Below are 21,976 nucleotides of genomic sequence, written 5' to 3' on the forward strand. Positions count from 1 at the left end.
CCTATCTGGTTATTTATGAGTTGACCCCTTTTAAAAAGTGAATTCCTTGAAGATCTGTTGGATAGTGGTTTTCCTTTCTTATCCCCACTTCCTGGTGCAGTGCTGAGCACTTGCACTGACTGATCCCACGCACCCTGGGGCACAACCACTCAACCTGTTTTCTGCTCCTTGTGCATAACTCTGTGTCTTCTCTTTAAGGCTTTATGCTGACTATTCAACACATATGGAAATACTCTGCCCTCTGTTCCAGGATCCCTGATTCTTCTTCAGGTTCCATTCAGATGCTGCATCCTGCAGTAAGATCTCCCTGGACTCCCAGCTGCTAGTGCCACCTTCTTCAAGGGCCCTTTCCTCACCCTCTGAATGTATTATGGTGTTTATACCGATATTCATGTTGCCTCTCCTTTAGAGTATATATTTTATTGAGGGCAGTGACCGTTTTTACTTCTTTTCTGTGTCTACAGAGCTTCACATAGTGCCGGGCATATAGCATGCACTTTACAAATGCTGTTTGATCCATGTTGTAATTTGCTAATATAAAAGGCAGAATAGATTAAATGTAAACTACATGTATGTTTCTCCTTTTTCAAATAGGAGAATATTGAAGAGTTAATGGATTTTTTACAAGCAAATAAGAAATACCACCTGAGTAAGCGATTTGGCTACACACAATACCTGATACAAAGCATCCAGTCATTGGGAACGCGGGACCAAAGTCTTCTGAACACAGCCACAGCTCAGATAACAAGCCTTATTCACAAAAATGAGAGGTAATTAAACGGTAAAATTTCTAAATAATAAAAAAGTGTTACCCAGGAAAGATGTTCTTTTGTCAATTCATCCTTCTGTGGGAAGTTCTTAAACAGAGAATTCTAAGAGGCTCATGAAGCAGTGATAGAGCTACTAACTGATAAAGGCATTAGCTGTTAAGTCATGCTACAAGTTCTGTGCAAAAGTATTGGGTGAGTATCAATCATTTATCCCCACATGTCTCAGAGCTGGACATCATTTTACTGCTAATAGATTACACAGAGGGGATCTCGTAAATCTCCTTTATTTTAGAGGCAGAGAAACTGAGATTCAGAGAGGATCCTCAATAAATACATCAAATGGCCTACTATGCTTCAGTGCTTGCTCAATGACACAGTGGTCTATGCACCACTGAATATTGCCTGAGTAAGAACTAGTTCAATCTCTTCATTTTACAGTAGGAGAAACTGAGCCCCAGGGAAAGCAAATGAATGGTGAAAGTTCATGTAGAATGTTTGTGGAGGAGCCAGAACCAGAAACTATATCTATGAGTAATACTCACACACTTGATGCTATATAATATTCATTAATTCTATAGAAAAAGCTGAGCAAAGTTAGGAGTGGGGTGCAGTGGGGGAAAATACCAGCTTCAAGCCCTCTATCTGCCACTAAATTGTGACATGGTCTAGGAAAATTTCTTTGTTTACTTGTCTATGAAATTAGATTTGTTATAAAGTTCTTTGTGGTTCCCTCCAAACTCTGACATTCTGTAGTTTATGCTATCCATCCACTTCTGGATCTAAAACTCCATGTTCCATGTTCTACAAGACTATCCAGCTCTGATTTTTTTCTATTCTGTGTTCTAAGTCTTAGTCTACCTCCAGCATTCTGTGTGTCAGCTTCAAATCCATTGAATCCTCCTCACTATTCTGCATGAAGATATAATTTTTCAATTCCTAAGAACCTTTTCAAATATTATCTTTCTCCTGTTATGGCATTCTCTTGATATGGGTCCCCCCTTTCCCTTCCTTGGCTGATGGGAAGGATACAGAAAGAAATTTGGGGTTTTCTTTATGCTTAATTAGCTATCTGTGGTTACTCATTCATAACACCCTTTGGAACTACATAGCAGCTGTCAAAGAGCTTTTTGTCTCATCCATGTTATGAGTGGATGTAGTTTATTTTTAAACTTTTTTTTAGACTTAACAATATTGTGTTTTCATTGTATCCTCATGTTAATATTCATTTATTCCCCTAGAGAGACAACATGCTATAGGCGAATAAACATTGACTGACCCTTCTTGGGGCTAGAAAATCCAGGCTCAGAGATGTATTAGATGTGCAAACCTAATCAAGTCACATCACATCTGAGAATCTCGTTGCTCCTTCTGGTACCTGGATGCACATGGTTTCATTACCTATCTGTCATGACTACCATGATGATAATGTTTTGTAAGCTTTAAAATGCTACAGAGATGGGTTATCCTTTTATATTGAAAAGAGCTAACTCTTAAGCCAGGAAGACTTCATTTCAAATTCCAATTCTGAAAAAAATTGAGTGGTTGTCTCTGACCAAGTCTCTTAATTCTCAGTGTTATAGGCAGCTCTTTAAAACTGTTAAGTTGCAAAAATGATTCTTGATGGTCAACCCTGGCCATTATAATTTTAAATTATTCATAACTGATTTTTTTATTATTGTTTTCTTGATTGCTTTTATTTCTCTTGCTTTATTCTTCTCACAATTCTCTATATTCGTTACATTCACTGCTATGTATAGTCTTATAGTATATATATATATATATATAATATATATATATTTGGGTGTGTGTATATATATGTTTATATATATATGTGTGTATGTGTGTGTGTGTGTATTTATGTAGCACAACTTGTTTATTCATTCCCCATGAACAGCAATTTTCTTTCCAGTTCAATTTTTCTCCAAAAAGGAATAATTTTGTCACTACAAATTAATTGAATTTTCCCAATTATTTTATTCTATATTTAAAAAAAACACATTTCAGTTGACTTGAACAGCAGAAATCAACAGTGTAGAATCTAGAATTGGAAAAAAGGACCTTAGTTATCATCTAATCTAATCTTATCAATTTATAGATGATTCCCAGAGAAATAATATATTAGCCCAAACCTTCTGATGCCTCGTCTAATGTTTTTTTTTCCCTAAAATCATGATATTTGTTATATTTCTTTGAATAATTGCTCCAGTGGGGGAAAAGTAAGGTAATTAGAAAGAAGTTACAAAAAAATTTATTGAGCCTGAGCTGTCTAAAATGGGAAGGATCTGCCTTCGGAAATCGTGATATTGGAGGTCAAAAACAATTGGGATGGCTGTCAACTTTCCTTAGAGGAAATTAAGGCTTAAGATCTTATTGAGCTAGTTAATTCATTGGGAACCCTTCTATAGTTGTCTTTAATCCCCAGGAAATTTTCTGAGTAGGTAGTAGTGAGACTAGTTCTTAGAATGTAGTGTTTAATGGGCTATCTATATTTATTAATAGAGATACTGGCCCACTAGGTCAAGGGACTATCAGGAGAAGCAACAGCATGGCAGAGTGGGAAAAATGACTAAATATGGAATCAAATCTTACTAACCATGGGTGATGTAAGACATATTACTTTGCTAACTGATTTTAATTTCTTTATAAAATGAGGGAGATAGAGGGGCCTAATGATTTTCACCTGCAGTTCATTTTGTGTTGCTATTGTCTTAAAATTTCAATTACTATTTCAATAGAATTCATTTTTTATTAATTGATGTGTAGTTTATGCATTAAAAATTCATTCTAAGAGAGGGCTTTAATCAGACTCCCAATTCTAGTTCAGTTCATCCCTATCCCCAAATGAACCGGCACATTGAGGAACGTGACCTGCTTTCATCATCTACTCCATGGATCTGTTGCTCTGAGACAACACAATTGCTACTTGCATGTGACAGTCCATGAAAGCAAGCATCATTTCTCCCTTTAGTCTTCTCTTCTACAGACTAAATGTCCTCGTTGGTCTTCTTGTAGAATGAAATTAAGTCCTTTCATCCTATAAATAAGGAGCAAAGCAGTGAATATAACATTCCTGATATAGCCAGGTCAAGAAAAGTGTACAGCAAAGTTAGCAGCTTGCTATAGACACTGTGAGTGCGCATTATCTTCTCACTGGCTTCCAAGTCGGAGGAGCTGGATTCAAGATTACATTCATGTCCTTCAGCAATCTGCTCTTTGCCTAAATGTGATTTCTTATTGAGATGATACAGCTGGATAGATTCTCCCTCATGAATAGATAAATATCATGTTGGCAGGAGGTTTCCAGTGGCATATCCCAGGACTCTCCTTGGATCTGAACGATTTAATATTGGTAGCAGTGACTGCCATTTGCCATACGAAGATACCTTTCTAAATTTTGTGAGTCATCACAACCAAGAAGAACTAATATGATAAGATAATAGAGTAAAATTCCAAATTGTTTTCACAAATTGGAAAAATGATCTGAAACCAACAAGGTAACATTCAACAGGCATTTAGGTCATTCAGTGAGTCGTTGAAATATGGAAGGAGGAAATATGCTTAGTCAGTACTCCATCTAGGAAAAAAAAATCTGATGACTTTGGTTGACTTAAAAGTTTAATAGAAGTCAGCATTCAGATACAAATATTAAAAATATTTTTTAAAGTTCCTTGAATACTCCTAATTTGCTTTAGTAAAAATATTATTCAGATCAGGACTGAGGACTGTTCTTTTATATACCTTGCATTGTTTAGATTGCACCTTAATTATTGTGTTCTGTTTTCAATGGAATGATTTGAAATAAATATCAACAAATTAAAATGTATTGCAAGGACATTATTCACATTGATTTCAGTAGTTATAGAGCAATAGGTGAAAGGACAGATTTGAATTTAGTGAGTACTTTCCAAAATTGGAACTGAATAAGAATGGTTCACACTATCATACACTAATGTACCTACAGTATTCAAATGTATTTATGAATACAGTCAGTATTCAAATATATTTATGAATATAGTCAGTATTCTAATGACACATTCCTGGCTAATTTCTGTCCCCTAGAATCATAGATTTAGAGCTGGAAGAAAGTTGAGATTCTCTAGTCTAAGTTCATTAATTTATAGATGAAGAAATTGAGGTTCATAGAGCTTAAGAGTCTTGGTCAGGGTGATGTATTAAGTTGGCAGAGTTGGGATGTTAAATCTTCTAAAGTCAAGATTGGGCGTGTCTAAAGTGTTCAGTGTTATTTACGCTAATCCTCAAAGGTCCTTCATTATCCTAGTGGCCAGGAATGGATCACATAATCATCATCTCAAAGAGCAAAGACATCTTGGTGGTAGATGAGAGCCCTTCAGTAGAAAGCAAGGAAGCTGGGTTCTGGTGCCATCCCCCTAGTAGCTATGTGATCTTGAAAAAATCACTTAAGAGCTCTGTGATTTCAGTGCTAATATCATGGCTACCTAGAAGCAGGGTCAGGGTAAAAAAAAAAAAAGTCATAAAGTCCCTTTAAACCCTAAAATGTCTTAGGTTCATACGATGTGGTCATACCATCATGGAAAATTCTTGGAGATGAGATGGTTTTAGGAAATCTGAATCTATTAAGTCCCAAAGTCTGCTTTTAATAAGGGCAGGTTAAGATTACAGAAAGACTACTGAGCTCACAAGTCAGAGATGGAATTTTCAGTCCTATTTCTGTTTGATGATTTGCTGACTTTGGCTTTGGATAAGTCATTTAAATTACAAGCTACAGTTTCCTTATTTGCAAATTGGTCTTGCAAAACCTTCCACTAGTTCATAGAATGATCATGAGAAATTTTCTCAGATGAAAAGACTATGGTAATCAAAGATGTTCTCGTTGTCTTTGCTGTTGTTAATAGAATATAGAATATTTTACACTGGTTCCTGAATGAAGAAATTTTGGGTTGTGGTTCAATTGATAGAACATTGGGCTTAGAGTTATGGAGGTGTGTTTAAATTTCTCCTCAGACACTTCCTTGTTGTGTGACCTTATCTTAGTCTGTTTTCCTTTTGTGAAATGGGGATATTATCCACAATACCCACTTCACAGGATTTCTATGAGGACAAAATAAAATACTAGATATTACTTTGCAAATCTCAAAGCTTTTTAAAATACCTATCATTACTGTTTACTTTTACTACTACTAAGATACGTAAATCTAAAACCATATTTCTGTGATTCTGAAAGTATGCTGGGGACACCACAAGCTGTTGAGTCTAGAAGCTAGGAGTTCTAGTCCAAACTATTACTAAGTAGCTATGTGATCTTAAGAAGAAAAAGTCAGTTCACCATTGTGGGCCTTAATGGATAATGTCACTGGATTAAATAACCTAAAATTACCCTTCATCCTTAGTTACAGTGTATGCTACTATTCAGTTAATAAGTTAATTGATAAACAATGTTGTTAGAAATGGAAAACAGTAATTAAGAAACCTAGTTCCTCTTTATCACCTTTTCAGTCCTTCTAGGACACACAAATTCATTTATATGATGCCTTCCCTATAAATAGTGAGCCCAGAGCCTCCATGATATAATGGCTTATTTTATGAGTTAGTTGTTATGACCAAATCAATAAGATAAAATTTATCCCATGGGAGGGTCAACCTTCTGATTGTGAGCTTTTCTAAATTTTGCTATTGTGTTCCTCAAATAATAGTCACATGGATTTTCCCTGGGTCTACTCTAAAACTCACTCTTGCTCAGAAGGGCCTATTAAATATTCAATTCCACTGACATGGTTTTTGAGAATCGTGAACAATCTTTATACTACAATGAATCATCACAAGAGGATTCTATCTGAGATCAAGTATAAGTCATTTACCATTTATTCCTAAATGGCCTCACCTTTACAGTCTTGTTCAGTTTCTCTATCATGCATGAACTATAGCACTTTGGATCCTTCTGTCTTCTATCTCTGGAAATCTGTCCAAGTTCACATTCATTGTTTCGATGGCACTCTCTATCCATCCCATCTTCTGCTCTCCCTTTCTCCTTTTGCCTTCAATCTTTCCCAATATCAGGCCTTTCTCAATGAGCTCCTTCTCATTATATGGTCAAAGTATTTAAGCTTCAGCATTAGTATTTGAACTTCAAGTGAATAGCCTGAATTAATTTCTTTGAGTATTGACTGATTTGATACCTTTGCTATCTTAGGGACTCTTAAATTAAAAGTCTTCTCCAGCACCACGATTAGAAAGCATCATTTCTGTAGTGCTCACTTTTCTCTATAGTCTTCACTCTGAGCTATACATTGCTACTGGAGAAATTTTAGTTTTTACCTTAAGGACTTTTGTCAACAAAATTATATCTCTGCTTTTTAGTCCAGATTTGCCATACATTTCCTTCTAAAAAGCAAGCATCTTTTAATTTAATTTCATGGCTGCAATTGTTGTCTGTAATGATTTATACTGTGTACCTTCCAGAAAACTGAAGTTTTCAGTCTTAAATATTAATTTGGAAACTATGGTTTAAATTGCATGTATTTTTTTATGTAGAGCCGGATATTTGGATGAAGACCAGATGGAAACACTGTTGGCTCGAGCTCAGGCAGAGATTCTTTCTGTTCAACATAAACTGGAAAATGATTTGAAGCAAGAAAAGAAAAAACTTTGCCAAAAGCTAATAATTAAGAGAAGACGTGAAATGATACAAAAGGTAATATAATTAATGACCAGGATACTAACTAGCTCTTTTTGATGCACGACAGCAGTGATATTATTTGTCAATAAGGAGAAATGCTAACCTTAAACACAGATGATAGTTGGACATTTCCAGTTCAGGACTTGTCACTGATAGTCCCCCAGGCATGGAATTCTTAACATCTTCATCTCTGTCTCCTGGGATCCTCCACTTCTTTCAAGTTCCAGGTTAAGTCTTAACTCCTCCAAGAAGCTGATCCTGATCTCTCTCCTCTTTACTGAATACATATCACATACATGTGATAAGAGACATATTATTTACATATATTTACCAGTTACCCAACAAACAGCTATATACAAATAAAATAGGTAGGAAGATGTTATTTGTATATAGTTTTTTTTTTTAATTTCCACCATTAGACTGTGAGCTCCTTGGAAGCAAGAACTCATTTGTGTGTCTGTTGCCTTTCTTTTTATCTTCAGTCCTTAACATAGAGACCAATTTTTATTATTGTTGAGTCATTATAATCATGTCCGACTCTCTATGATCCCATTTATTGTTTCCTTGGCAAAGATACCTAAGGAGTTTAGCATTTCCTTCTCTAAATCATTTTTACAGATGAGAAAATGAGGCATTAGCTGGCTTGGCCAGGATTGCAGTCTGGTCTGAAGCTGTATTTGAACTTGAGTCCTTCTGACTACAGGACCAGCACTCTGTCCACTATGGCACCCAGCTACCCCAATTTGGGTTGCTTGACTAGCAATCTAGGTTAAGCACACAAATTCTGGAAGGGACAACTTTAATTTCATGTCCCAGAGATGGTGAGCATTGTCTAGTTTGGTATATAAATTATAGCACATTATTAAGCTTCTTCTGATATGTAGGTGAGTATTCACAAGCATTTATTCACCAATCATTTAGGTGAGGTCCACTGTGTTTATATGAAGAATATAAACTTGAATTTAGACGTGATTAACTCAATTTAAGCAAAATTGATTGTGTTCCCTCTGTTTTGTTTAGAACTTTGCTAAATTCCTGAGGGAAGTACAAGCTTTTCATAAGATTTGTCTCATGTGGTATTTGAGGTGATAGAAGGAATAGGAAGAGAGCCCCAGAGTCTGGAAGACCTAGATCTAAATATCTCCTCTGTCATATACTAGCTTCCTGAGCCTGGAAAACCCACTTAATCATCTACTATCCAAAGTAAAGCTCTAAGACTATAAGTTAGAAATGAATTTCTGATGTGCACCTGAGGAAGGGATTTCCATACTGGAAATTTTCTTATCAGATGAAATTGTAGTCCCCGAACAAAACAAAAAAAAATCATTGAATTGAATTACAGCTAACATATTTTAGCTCACCACTTATTGTGTATAGAGCACTAAGATACAGGGTGTCTCAAAAATCTCAGTGCCAGTTTAAGTTCTGGTAGCCGAGAACTGTGTTAAGACTTTTGGGACATCCTCTATAAAATGTGGATGAGACATAGCTAATAGAAGTAAATTCAATGACACTTATTAAGCACCAACTGGATGCAGAATCTTTTATTATTAGTTCCTGGTATCAAGCAAGAACTCAACTCTTGACTGCCTGCAACTCCTAGGCTAAGAAGGAGATATGCCATCAGCCCGGATACCTGGCATTTTAAAAGTTAAGTGGATCATTGGAATGATTGAGCTGTAGGATGCTAAATGGAAGGGGACTGTTTTCATTTATATGGTGCCAAAGAAAATATCCATTGAGGAGTCTCCATAACTTGTCCCATACAAAGTGAGCCTCCTTGGGTCATCTGAAATTCAAGGAATGATGCTGCTCTGTGGTTGCACAAAGCTGGAGTGTAGAAAAGGGACTAATGTATTCAAAGCAATTACTTTACTTTATGCAAAAATGCCCAATTAAGCAATTTAGATTCTTGCATGCAGATTTCTATGAAATGAACTGGCCCTGCTGTGTAAATTGACAGATCAAACTAGCTGTCTATACAAGTGAAAATTATTAAGGCTCTTCATGGAAGGCAAAAGCTTTTTGGTTCCATCAATCATACCCAGACAGCTTTGGGAGAAAGGATAAAATTCCTTTCAGAGGCCTTCATTACTGTACCATGAGACGCCTTATTTTGACCTAGGAGAACCTTCATGAATACTAAAGAATTGTCATTCTTTCTTCATCCTTGGTAAGAATTTTTCCTTTCTCAGGGAATCATAAAATATCAGAGTTGTCATGGATTTCAGAGAGCAACTAGTCCAATTTGTAGCATTCATCTTTTGCAGATTTGGGTTTCATGAAGCTGGCCAACGGGTCAGAAAAATGTCATCTATGATGAGAGGGACAACCTGTCTTTGCAGAGGCAAAAAGTGGCTAATTTATAAATAAATCCATGAATAAACAGTTGTATTAGTGTTGTTGTAGTTTAGTATGAGCCAAATTCAACATCTGTGACAAGCAGTTATCCAACCTTTTCTTGAACATTTTCAAAGAAGAGGAATTCATAATCACTAAAGACAGTTCATTCCAGGACTGGTTGTCTTACATTGTGAGGAAATTTTCCCAGCTCCCCTTCCATTCCTCCATCCAACACTCCCGACCCCTTACATTGAGCCGCCAAACTTCTTGTAATTTCTGTCCACTAGTTGGAGTTTTCCTCCTGAAATGAAGTAAAAATCTCATTCCTCCAATATTTGACAAATTTTAGCTTACATTTGTATTGCCTTTTAGAGTTTACAAAGCACGTTTACAATACCTTTTGGAGCAAGTCAGGGAAAGAATTATTATTCTCATTTTAAAGACAGGGAAATTGAAGAAGACAGAAATAAAATTCTCATTCTGCTGCTAAGGCTTTTCTTTTCTGGGCTCTATATCTCTAGTGTTTCCAGCAGATTCTCTCATTCCCTATTTTCTATTCATCTCACTCTTCTGGACAACCTCTGGCTTGTGAATGTTCTCCCTAGAGTGGCTCCCAGAACTTTATACCATATTTCAGACATGGTCGAATGAGTGATAGTGAAACCATCAACTCCTTATACTAAAAAAAAAATGCTTACTTATTAGTCAATTAATAAACTTTTTGCCTGAAAATGAAAAGTAGTAGAAAGAAATCTAATTACTACCAGATCATAATTTTTTTTTGCTAAAATTAGAGAAGAAAGCCTTTATAATATTGAGAAAATATACCAGGGAAGATTTGGGGGATGATATGAATGAGGATTATATAGGATAAATAGGCATGGAAGGGCTGCAATCTGTACCAGTGAAGGAAAGGACCACATTGTTGATATCATGATTCCATCAGAATCAATAACTGACCCAGAAAATGGATATAAAATAACTCTCCTCCTTGGTGAATCTGTCTTTAACTTTATTTTGTTACTTTATCACGGCTTTCCTTCTTTAGATCATAACAAGATTTATATAGCACAATATCTTTCATTTCTTCAATTCTAGTCTGTGGTGACTACCCCACTTCTGCACTCTTATAATTACCCCTTACCAGTCTATCTCTAAGGCCCTCCACACACACTTAATATTTTACAAACTATAACAAGAAATCACATTCTTCAGCATGGCTTTGCTTGTGAGCTTGTCTTTTTCAGAAAGTTGTATTTGTTCCTGGAAATTGTATGTATCAAATCACAGTGCTTGATAATGTGTAGCAAGATTCTCCCACAATCATGTCAGATCCAATTGCATCTCCTCCCATCCCTCCTAAACTATAGCAACATTGACAGCACTTTTTACTCATGCTCTTATTTACAAACTACCCTGTTTCTGCCTCTACATCATACACAGGTTGTCCTTGTCATCCGAGATAATATCTTTGTGACCAAATAGCCAACTTCAAGAAAACTAATTTCTTTTATTGGACATGCAGCCATCCCAGATTAATCTCATCAATCTCTAGTTTCTTTTTTTATTCCAGAAGCTCAATTTAGCCAATATCTTTAAGTTCCTAGTATGTACATAGCAGAATGAAGCAAGATATGGCAGAGAAAACAAAGATTATTGTTAAAATCAAGAGGAAGAAGCAAAGGTATCAATGAATATGCTATCAGAGGGCTCAGGTTTGGTGCTCAGCTACTGGCATCTATTAGCTTTGGAGCTTGGGACAAACTATTTAATGTATCTGAGCCCCAATTTCCTTATTTGAAAAAACAAAATTCTATTTCACTCTAATAAGAGGTGTTATTTTTAGGAAAGTTCTTGGCAAGCAAAGTCCTATATAAATATGAAGAGGAGGAGGAGGAAGAGGAGAAGTTATATTGTTATCATTATCCCTGTAACTCTTATTTCTCTACTGTGATGATTGATCCACATCAGATTTATTACACTGAGCTTTAGAAATAAATCTGATCAATTGGAATATTTTTATAAGGATGATTTTTATCAGGATGATGAGGAGCCTAGAAGTCAGGTAACACAAAGAACAGTGGAAGGAAATGGGGTTGATTAGCTGGGAGTAGAAAAGAATTAAGTGGGCCATGAGACCCGTCTTCAAGAATCAAGACGTGGATATCATGTGTCCTATTTGACCTCAAACTAGGAGTATTGGGTCTAAGTTGCATTTTTGGCTTGATATGAAGAAATATTTTCTATAAACCAGAATTGTTCGTGTTTTATCTTATAATCTTTAAGCATGATCTATCCTGTGATCTTTAAGTGCTCCTTGTCAAACAAAAAAGATTATTTTTTTTCTTTCCATCAATATAGATTAAACTTCATAATAGCTAAGCTTATTTCCAATTGTAAAACTCTATGATTCTGTTAACAAGGGAAACTACATGCCTTCTGAGATGGATATAGATGGGAAAGAATAAATGTTAGTCTATTATTTTTTCTAATAATTAATAACAGTATCTTGATGGGAAAGAGTTTATAACCATCACTATCTATAGTACTTGAGACATAGGGGACCTTTCATCAAGGTGATGATGATCACGTGATCCTAATGTGATAATTCAGAATTTTATCAAAGACATTCGCATGATGCAATAAACATTGTCATGCTAGGTGGGAGCCACAATCCCTTTAGCCCATGCACTCTTCTCTTGAGATTATCCATAGGAAATATACTGTCATGAATTCATCGTTGATCTTCTTGATATGAATCTGTAGGACATATAAAATCTTGTCCTCAAAGATATTATAGTCCAGTAGAACATAATTAGAAGGGAAATGCTGAGATATGGCAAAGAAAAATGAACATGATGAAAAATTACCAGATGGGTAATAAAAAATTAACAGGTTTTTTTAACATTTTTTTTGGAAAACTTTAGCAAAAAGAACTGCGGAAGGAACAGCTTTCCATGAGGGATGCCATTAAAACCTCTGGAGAGGTTAGCCATTACTTGATCCACTGGCGAACCATGCTCTCTGAGCACAATGCCGCACTGGAAGAGCTAGTTGAAAGACTTGACTATGATGCCCTGGAAGAACTGAAGACCTTAAAGCAGGGGCTTACTAAGAAAGCGACTGATGAGTTGAGACGCATCCAGAATGGTGTGATGACACAAGAGTTACTGAAACTCAATGTGCCCTGGCTCTTCTTGCAGCAAATTTTAGAAGAACACAGCAAAGAGATGGCCATCCACACTGAGCAGGTTGAAGGGGAAGAAAGGGGCAAGAGTCAAGATTGTCTCCAAAACATGAAGCAAAATCTATCTGATGAACTGGAGAGAAATGTGGCAGAACAGAAAGAATTAAGGCATTGGGAACAGCTGGTATTCACGTGAGTATCTCAATTGTTGATTTTTTTTTTTAATATCAATGTCTAAAACATGAAGTTGTTCAAATCAGGATATACAATCACAAACATGCATTGAGTACCTACTATGTGCAGAGCCCTGTGGGTGGGATCTGGGTTTGGATGGGTAGAATTTAGGTAAGACACAGTCTCTGCTCTTACAAAGTCTACCAGTCTAGGAGGAAGATAAAACTTGGACACATATAAATGCCATATATGATATGACTTGTTAAGTACTTAAGAGGTTTAAGATAAAATTATGTGGGAACAAAAAGAAAGGTCATTACTGCTTTGTAATCAGAGTAAACTTTGTAGGAAGATGGTATTTGAATTGGGCTTTATCGGTTAGGCTGTGACCCTGAAAACTATTGCTGTCCCAAAATTGATAATATATTTTAGAATTTAGGTGTTTTAGAGCTACTTGGGGATCTCATCCCCAGATTTACTACTACAGCTTCTGCCCCTTTACGAAGGGCTACAGCTGTAGAAGCAGATCTGAGGATGACATGGAGTCATCTTGCAAGGCTGATCTATAAGCTACACAAATAATAGTCCTCTGTTTTTCCACCCTCATTCTATCCATCTTCATGCTTCATAGAAGGGAAGGAAAGAAATCCCTGAAAGTAGAGACTACATTTTTTTTTTTAAATTGGGTTAATAGGTCTGTGAAAGTGCTCCAACAATGCAGATGCTTGATGAATGATAGTTTCATTTTTTTAAAGAAGTAAATAAATAAAAGCAGGGCAGGAATCTTACTAGGGAAGGATGGGGAGGGAAGACATAGAAAGCTTAGGGCACTCCTTGAGCAAAGCGACAAAAGCAGAAAGGGACAGGATGGGAAAATGCAGCAGAGAGTAGTAAAGTTTGGCTGGAGTATAGAAAGCATAGTAGCAAGTGTATGATATGAGGCAGGTAGGATATGGTAACATCACCTAGAAGCAGCTAGGAGATGATGCAGTAAATGGAGCACTGGACCTGGGGCAGAAATCTCGAATTCAAGTTTCAGCCAGAGATGGTTGCTAGTGCGAAAGTCACTCAGATTAGGGTTAGTCCGTTTCACTTTGCTCCTTTTTGCGATGGTGATGAAAATAAGATTTATTCCAGGATTGTTCTAAGGAGAAACTGAAATACTGCAAACTGATAATAAAATGCTTTGAAAACCTTGAGGTGGCATACATGCATGCATGTATGTCTCTCTATGTTTTTGTATAGGGATGTATATGCATATGTATGTATATTATTATTGTGAAGGTCTCAAATTTGGTTCTTTGAGCCCAAATTGGAATTGAGCAGGTTGTTCTTCTCTTTTCCAGAGATTTTCTTTCTGATGGGGAACAGTTTTTAATTATTCCTCATCACCTACCCCTTGAGGTAACTGGTTCAGTAGATAGTATTATACAGCTGGAATCAGAAAGCCTGGGGCTCAAATATGACTCCAGAGACTGACGAGCTGTGTGACCTTGTTTGTCTCAGTTTCTTCAATTATAAAATCGAGACAATAATAACATCTAACTTCTGGGAATACTGTGGATCAAAAAAATCAATATAGGTAAGGGACTTAACATAGGGTCTGATGCATGGTAGGTATTTGATAGTACTTTTTTTTCCTTCCTTTAATTCTGGTTTCCTTCCCTCTTTTATAAAATCAATTCCATATACCCTGTACACTCTAAAGTGAGGGGTGGAGGGTAAAGCTGAATGCTAAATATAAGATAAAAAGAAGCAAGCACAAAGGATAGAAAAATCAGATATTGCATTTAAATCCAGAGTGTGATCATAAAACAAAGAAATTGATCTCCTGGGTCATGTGAGAAATCAGTCTCATGGTTTAGAGTCACATTAAAAGAGTAACACCGCTCACTCATTCCACAGGCCTTTTGAAGAACCTCCTATATACCAGGCACTGTGCTAAGCAGGAAAAAAAATCTAGCTAAAGACTAATTACTATCTAGTTATATTAGTTAATATTTAATGAAAAACTAAGTAAGAATAGTTGAAAAAATAACTGAATGAGCCAATTAGCTCATGTAATTGGCAACTTTATTTTCTACTAGATGAGGAACGAAGGGAATAAAGATTTTTTAATTGCCTACTGATGCCGATCCTGTATTCAGCACTTTCCAAATATTGGCTCCTTTGTTCATCATGATGACTCTGTGAGGTACATGTTATTATCATATCCATTTTACAGATGAAGAAACTGAGGCAAACAGATTTAAGTGACTTAACCAAGGTCTACAGCTCGTAATTGAATGAGATAAATTTGAATTCAGGTAGGTATTCCTGACTCCAGGCCCAGAGTTCTATTCAATACCATATTTGGCTGCCTCCAAAGAATTGCTAGAGATCTCCAAGAAATATTTTGTTGTGTTTGTTGTTTTATGTGACATATGTATACACACACACACACACACACACATACACAGTTGTGTTCATAGTGTTTCCTAACCAGGCAGAATGGCAAAGGAAAGGACTTAATTCCAAAAACATGCATGAAGTATATAAAAGTTTGACCCCAGAAGTGGCAGGATTTGGGTTGTAGTTGGGGATATAGGGAGAGAAAATAAGAGTTGGGGGAGATATTGAAAGATGAATAACACATGGTCTCAGACTTGTGAAGCTAATAGTTGGATAATTAATATAATGAATGGCCTTGCTACTGTCCCGCTCAGTATTTGTACCAACAACTTGATGATGCGTTTGTCCAATGTAAACTTGAAAATGAAGCTGGAATTGACAACCAATAAGTTAGACTGGACATGGGCTTTATAGACTAGAACATCCTCACTGGGATGGAATTAGGGCAGAAAACTTATAGGATTAGCTTGAATGGAGCTAAAGGTAGATGTGCTGCATTTGGGGGCAGGAAAAATATAGAATCAGAAATCTCAGAGAAGACAGGGAAAGAAGGAAGTGGGGGTGGTGGCAGCGGTAGTAATAGTCATTGTCATAGTAATCATAGTGATGATAGCAGAAGGATGAGAGTGATGGTGGTCGTAGAAATGTAGTAGTGCAGCAATGCTTGAAGATTTACAAAACACTTCATAATATTATCGCCCTTAATTTCTTATATTTTGTCTATCCACACGAGACTGAGAGATAAGTATTACAATATTCCTTTTACAGATGAAGAAAGGAAAGGAGGCATTTATTACGTGTCTATTTCATACCAGGCGTTGTGCTAAACACTCTGTTAACATTAGTTTGTTTGATCCTTACAACATGAGGAAACTAAGGCAAACAGAAGTTTCCCGGATCATGCAGCTTCACAATATTTGAGATCAGATTTCCACTTTGGTCTTTGTTCCTTCCTGTCCATTTTGGCATTCCTCGATTTGACAACCATTCAGGAGAATCAACAAATTCAATATAAATTGATAGAAGGGCAGAGTGGCTAGAACACGAATGGAATTGTGAGCAGCACTAATGCAGGAGTAGCATCTAGGCCAAGGAAGTGATAATCGTGCAATACTTTGCCATTTCAAGTCTTCACCTGCACCAGTGTGTGATAGTCTAGGTAGGGCGTTTTGTATGGCGGTTGTCATGTATGATCAGTTAGAAGATGACCTGAGGGAAAAGATCAGGAAGGAAAGAGCCATCATCATATGAATACAAATTGAAAAACAGGGAACATTTAGCCCGGAGAAGAGGAACCTCCCACCTTTCCTTGGGCATCCAAAGAGCCATCATGCAAAAGAGGAATTTGATTTTTTTCTATATTACTACAGAGTGTGGAAATGGGAGTGATGAGAGATGGGCTCAGGGAGGTCTATCTTGGCTCTCTCAAAGCTTTCCAAAAATAGGACAGCCAGCCTTGCATGATAGTGCAGTCCCGGGGCTCATGCTGAGGATAGATGGCCATCTGTCAAGGATGTTTAAGTTGGCCCCAAAGGGGAGGAGTAGGAACAGTGAGGGGAAAATGTAGAGAGGCAAAATTTGTAGAGAGCATATAACCCTGCCATATGTGAGAGTGACTTCATAATTAAGCAGAGGCTTTCAAGCCATTCCCAAATGGGACTAATTGAACACTTGTTGGGGAGTTGTAGGGAGAGTTTTTACTTAAGTACAACTTATATTAAATGAGCCCCTCAAAAATTCCTTATAACTCTGAGCTCCAGATATCTGAGAAGGGAGTATGGCATAGGAATTGGAGCTTCGGATTTGGAGTCAGTGAAACCTGGATTGCCATCCTAGATTGGACACTTCCTGGTTCTGTGTTGGCAAGTAAGAATTTCTCCAGTTTCTTAGAGATGCTCATTTGTAAAATGGGGTTTTCCATACTCTAATCGTGGGGCTATTGAGTTCTTCAGATGGAATAATAATGCTGTCTATTATGATTATTTTAAAAGAACTTCCTGCTTTGGGAGGGGTCAAAGAATTTTAGGCTTTTAGAGATAGAAGAAACCTTGGAGAGCAGTACCTCATGTTTTGCTCAAGGTGAAAGAAAACAAATGGCCAAATGAAAAGACAAAGGCAGCCTTTCTGACTCCAAGTTCCATGACTTTATCCTCTATACCATGAACTACACTTTCTTTCTCTAGTTTATTCACATAAGTATTTAAATATAAAGTTTCCCCTAAGAACTGCTTTGGTTGCATCCCATAGGTTTGGGTTTGTTGTCTTCTTATTGTTATTCTCTTGCATGAAATTATTGTTTCTAAGATTTGTTGCTTGACACACTCATGCTTTAGAATTAGATTATTTAATTTCCAATGGGTTTTTAGTCTGTTTCTCTGGCCCTTTATTGAATATCATTTTTATTGCACAATGGTCTAAAAAACATTTACTCTTTCTGCACTTTTGTGCATACTCCCTCCCTCTTTATAGCAAGGAGTAGAAATGAAAGCAAAAAGTCAGCCCATACGCTAACCAAATCCGACAGGATATTCAATGTTCTCTCCTCCACAAAGAAGAGAGGGAATTTTCTCCTCAAGTCTCAGAGTCAAACTTGATTTTCCCAGTTACACAGTGTTAGTCACTTGCAAATTCTGTTCTTTTGAGTCATGTTGTTCTGGTCATTGTGGATGCTGTTTTCTAGACTTTGCTCATTTCACTGTGCATCAGACTTCTTTAAGTCTTGGCTATGCATTATGTCCATTGTTTCTTATAGCAATATTCCATTGTGTTCACACACCACAATCTTTGCCTGTAACTTGTTAATTATCTGGCCATTAGATGATGCCATTTTGCAAGAGTTCTGAGCCCACAGTTGGGAAGACTCATCTTGCCGAGTTCAAGTCCAGCCTCAGATACTCGCTAGCTGTGTGATCCTGGGCACATAACCCAGTTTGCTTCAGTTTTTTTTTTTAATTTGTAAAATAAGCTGGAGAAGTATGACAAACCACTGCAATATTTTGGCCAAGAAGACACCAAACAGCATCACAGAGTCAGCGATGATTGAAACAACTGAACAAAAACAATAACAAATATGCCAGGCTCTGGAGGTAGATACTAATGATATCAATTAAAAGACCAAAATTAAAAAGACAGACTATATCAATAGTCTCATTAATAAAAAGAAAAGAAATGGGCTTAATTTTCCCATGTTTGTTTAGCAGGCCTTTCATTCCTAATAACAAGTAATGTGTGAAAGCAAAGGGTCTTATTGTAAATAAAACAAGTGGGATGATACAATTCCAGTGCATTATAGAATACTTTTGTGGTTTTGAAATGCTCAATTTTTAAAACTTGAAAAATGCAGGTTATTGGTATGCTAGAAACAATACCTTTTGATAACAAGAGGTCCATTATCTACTATTGGCTGAGAAGGACTTCAGTATTCAAAGCCACAGGATATAATTTCCCTTCCCTCCCTGAGTAGTCATATTTTGTTTGTCATTGATTCTCAAATAGGAATGTGCTGAGTTGAACTGTCATGTAGTTGTCCTATTATGAATTCATTTATGTTTTAATATCAGTTGCAGATTATTTGTCATACCTGACATCTGAATCATTAAAATTTAAAAATCATCTAAGGCCTTGGTAAAGACCTTGTACAATCTAAAACTTTAGGCACCACATTTGTGTGCAAGATATCACTTGATATATGTTTGACCTTCCTTTTGGGTTAGCAAATTGGTGAGAAAATAACAATGATTCATTATAGACTGAAATATTGTCTATGATTGGTGGGGGAGGGAGTAGAACTTAACAACCTACATGAGTTATCAGTTCCATGAGGCCTTGATACATAGAAGTGACATCACGGCAGTGAAATGGATAAATGAATCATTGAGTTTTAAAGTTGGATGGAAACATGTTTTCCTCCCTACCCAATATAAGCCTGAAGGAAAGCCAGGCTCTAATATCATATTGTAAACCAATTGTTATCCAGTTTCTTTTGACGTCCTTCAAGGAAATAGGAGTCACCAGTTCCTCAAACAGTCTACTCCTTATTTAGGCAACTCTAAATATTAGGAAGTTCATGGTTTTTTTTTTTTCAAATAAAACCAATAATTTTCCTTTTTACAAATGAGATAAATGTTACCCAGAAAAGGAATTGCATTTGTGAAGTGTATCATTCCTCATACAAAGTTCTGTTGGCAACCAGCAGAGCCTCCCAGTCATAGAGCTTACTGGTGGAAAGAACCATGTATCTGGAATGAGAAAAGTTCAAATGCTGCCTTTATGTGTACTATTCATAGTCCTCGAACACCTCTTTTTCATCTCTTGGTCCCAGTTATTTTATCTTTAAAATAAGTGGGTTGGTAGATCTATGAGTTGGTCCACCCATCTGGAAAGCAACTTGGATCTCTGCCCACAAGTTACTAAGCTGTGGCAAATTTAGGGTATTGCTTCTAGGCTTGTACTCAAATAGATTAAATAAAGAAGAAAAGGACCCAAAGGTTAATGTGTGTGTGTGTGTGTGTGTGTGTGTTTGTAACTTTGAAGAGATCAGTTTGGGTTGAATCTCACCATCTGAAGCCAGACCATGAGGAGTACAGAAGAGAATAAGAGGAGAGCAAGTGCACTAATGAAGATGATATTCTGAAATTTAATAGCAAAAGACAGGGGAGAAGTATTAGATAAAAGTTAACAGGGATTGGTGAATCAAGTGAAAGCTGTTTGAACATATGATATATATGATATGTTTATAGGCAGTAAAGAAGCAGCTGTTAAACAGAAGGAGACTGAATGAAGAGAAGGGAGATATGAGTACTGTACTAGAAGAGGCAGAGTGGAATATCATCATTGCTATCATTCCCTCCTGGGGAAATCTATGTAGGCTGCACAGAAGAGGTGGCAGCTCACATTCTGTGAATACATGAAGAATAAATAGAATTTTAAAATATTTTTTCTTTATTTCAATAGGAAACTTCTATGTTTTCCTCTTTCCTTATCTGAAGAAGAATTACTTAAAATGAGACAGGAGTTTCACAGCTGCTTTGCTCAGATGGACAACTGCTTAGCCTTGCCACGGATCCGGGCCCGGGTTTTGCTGCAAAATTTTCAGACAGATTGGAGAGAAGCTGAGTTTCTGAAAGTGGACCAAGTCTTTACAGCCCCAGATATTCAGGTAGGATGCTCCTAGAGGTCCAATTATAGAGTTGCAGAGGCACCAAAAAGGAAAAAAGGTTTGAACTGAAAATGACATTAGAATATGGGTTGTTGAATGTTGGAAGTGGGGTAGACCTTAAAGCATAGATTGTTGGCAGTTGGGATGGACCTCAGGGATTACTCAGTCCAACTCCTTTATTTTATAGAGGAAAAAAAATTTTTAAAGAAAGAACATATTTGCCCAAGTTTGTAGCGAGCTGTCGTCTCCAGAAGCTACTGGATCGCTCTCTGGGAAGAGATCTGCTGTGTCCACTCAAATCTCTCAGACAGATTCTTCTTCCTGTAGCGAACCGTTGTCTCCAGGTAGTTGCTGTTAACTCTTGTCCAGAGAAGTGACTTCCCTTCCTGCAGAGAGCTGACTTCCCTTCCTGCAGAGAGCTGCGTCAAGCAAGATGTAATGCAGAGTCCTCTTCTTGAATCCTGGCTCTGAATCTCCTCCAGCTCTTATCCTTCTCCAGGCCGATCTGCTCTCTGGGCCCAGTGCTGTCTCTTTTATCCTCCCAGAGAATGGGCGTGGGATAATGCAAGGGCTTCTGGGAAGAACCACCCCAGCCAATGAGCTTGCCCCCTCTATCAAGTCAACCTGAGTTCTCACCTTGTAATTGTCCAGAAAACCTGAATTCTCACCTTGTCACTGTCCAGACAACCTGAGTTCTCACTTAGTAATCCTAACATCTCCCCCTTTCTTTTGATTTAGAACATAGGACAGTCATGACCTTGAAACATAAATCCATCAATATGGGAAGTATTACAGATAATTACATAAATTACATAAGCACATAGTAACATAGTAACATAACACATGCTAAAAGTATATGACAAATAACATAATCAAATAATCATAAATTGAAAATTTATAAATGTCCATAAGTCCATTGTCCATTAGTCTCATCTTGTATGAGGAAGTCCAATGATTCCTGCTGGTTTTTAAAGTTCTTTAACAGTCTTCTTATTATCCATGCTCTTTCAGTGTCAGATGTTTCTTAGATATTCTCCTTTATTTTGAGGTCTTTCTCTTTTTCTGTCTCTCTCTGATGGACAAGGCGAATATGACTCGTTGGCACCCATCTGATTCCTTCTCCTGCTGAAGAAATACAAGCAAACCCTCTCTCCCAGGCAGTTAACCTATCTAATTTCCTTCTATTTACCACTTTCTAAATCTCTTCACATCATCTGGCAATTACATTGGAATTGTTTGCACTGGATAAAGCCCTGTTGGTTTAAAAGGCCTGTATTCTCCCCAAGTGTAATCCATTT

The 21,976-nt window shown here is 36.9% G+C and overlaps 1 protein-coding gene across 4 annotated transcripts in view; it reads left to right on the plus strand.

The window, feature by feature from the left end:
* The window catches only part of EVC2 (EvC ciliary complex subunit 2), a 172,260-nt gene that overhangs the window by 93,903 nt on the left and 56,381 nt on the right, over positions 1–21,976 (plus strand). For all 4 annotated transcript variants that reach the window (XM_074274140.1, XM_074274139.1, XM_074274141.1 and 1 more), the window contains 4 exons: positions 595–770; positions 7,281–7,440; positions 12,696–13,147; positions 20,474–20,678. In XM_074274140.1, the coding sequence (XP_074130241.1) occupies positions 595–770; positions 7,281–7,440; positions 12,696–13,147; positions 20,474–20,678 (993 nt within the window). The remainder of the gene's footprint in view (positions 1–594; positions 771–7,280; positions 7,441–12,695; positions 13,148–20,473; positions 20,679–21,976) is intronic.

This window comes from Sminthopsis crassicaudata, chromosome 6, assembly GCF_048593235.1.
Source record: "Sminthopsis crassicaudata isolate SCR6 chromosome 6, ASM4859323v1, whole genome shotgun sequence".
Classification (NCBI taxonomy): domain Eukaryota; kingdom Metazoa; phylum Chordata; class Mammalia; order Dasyuromorphia; family Dasyuridae; genus Sminthopsis; species Sminthopsis crassicaudata.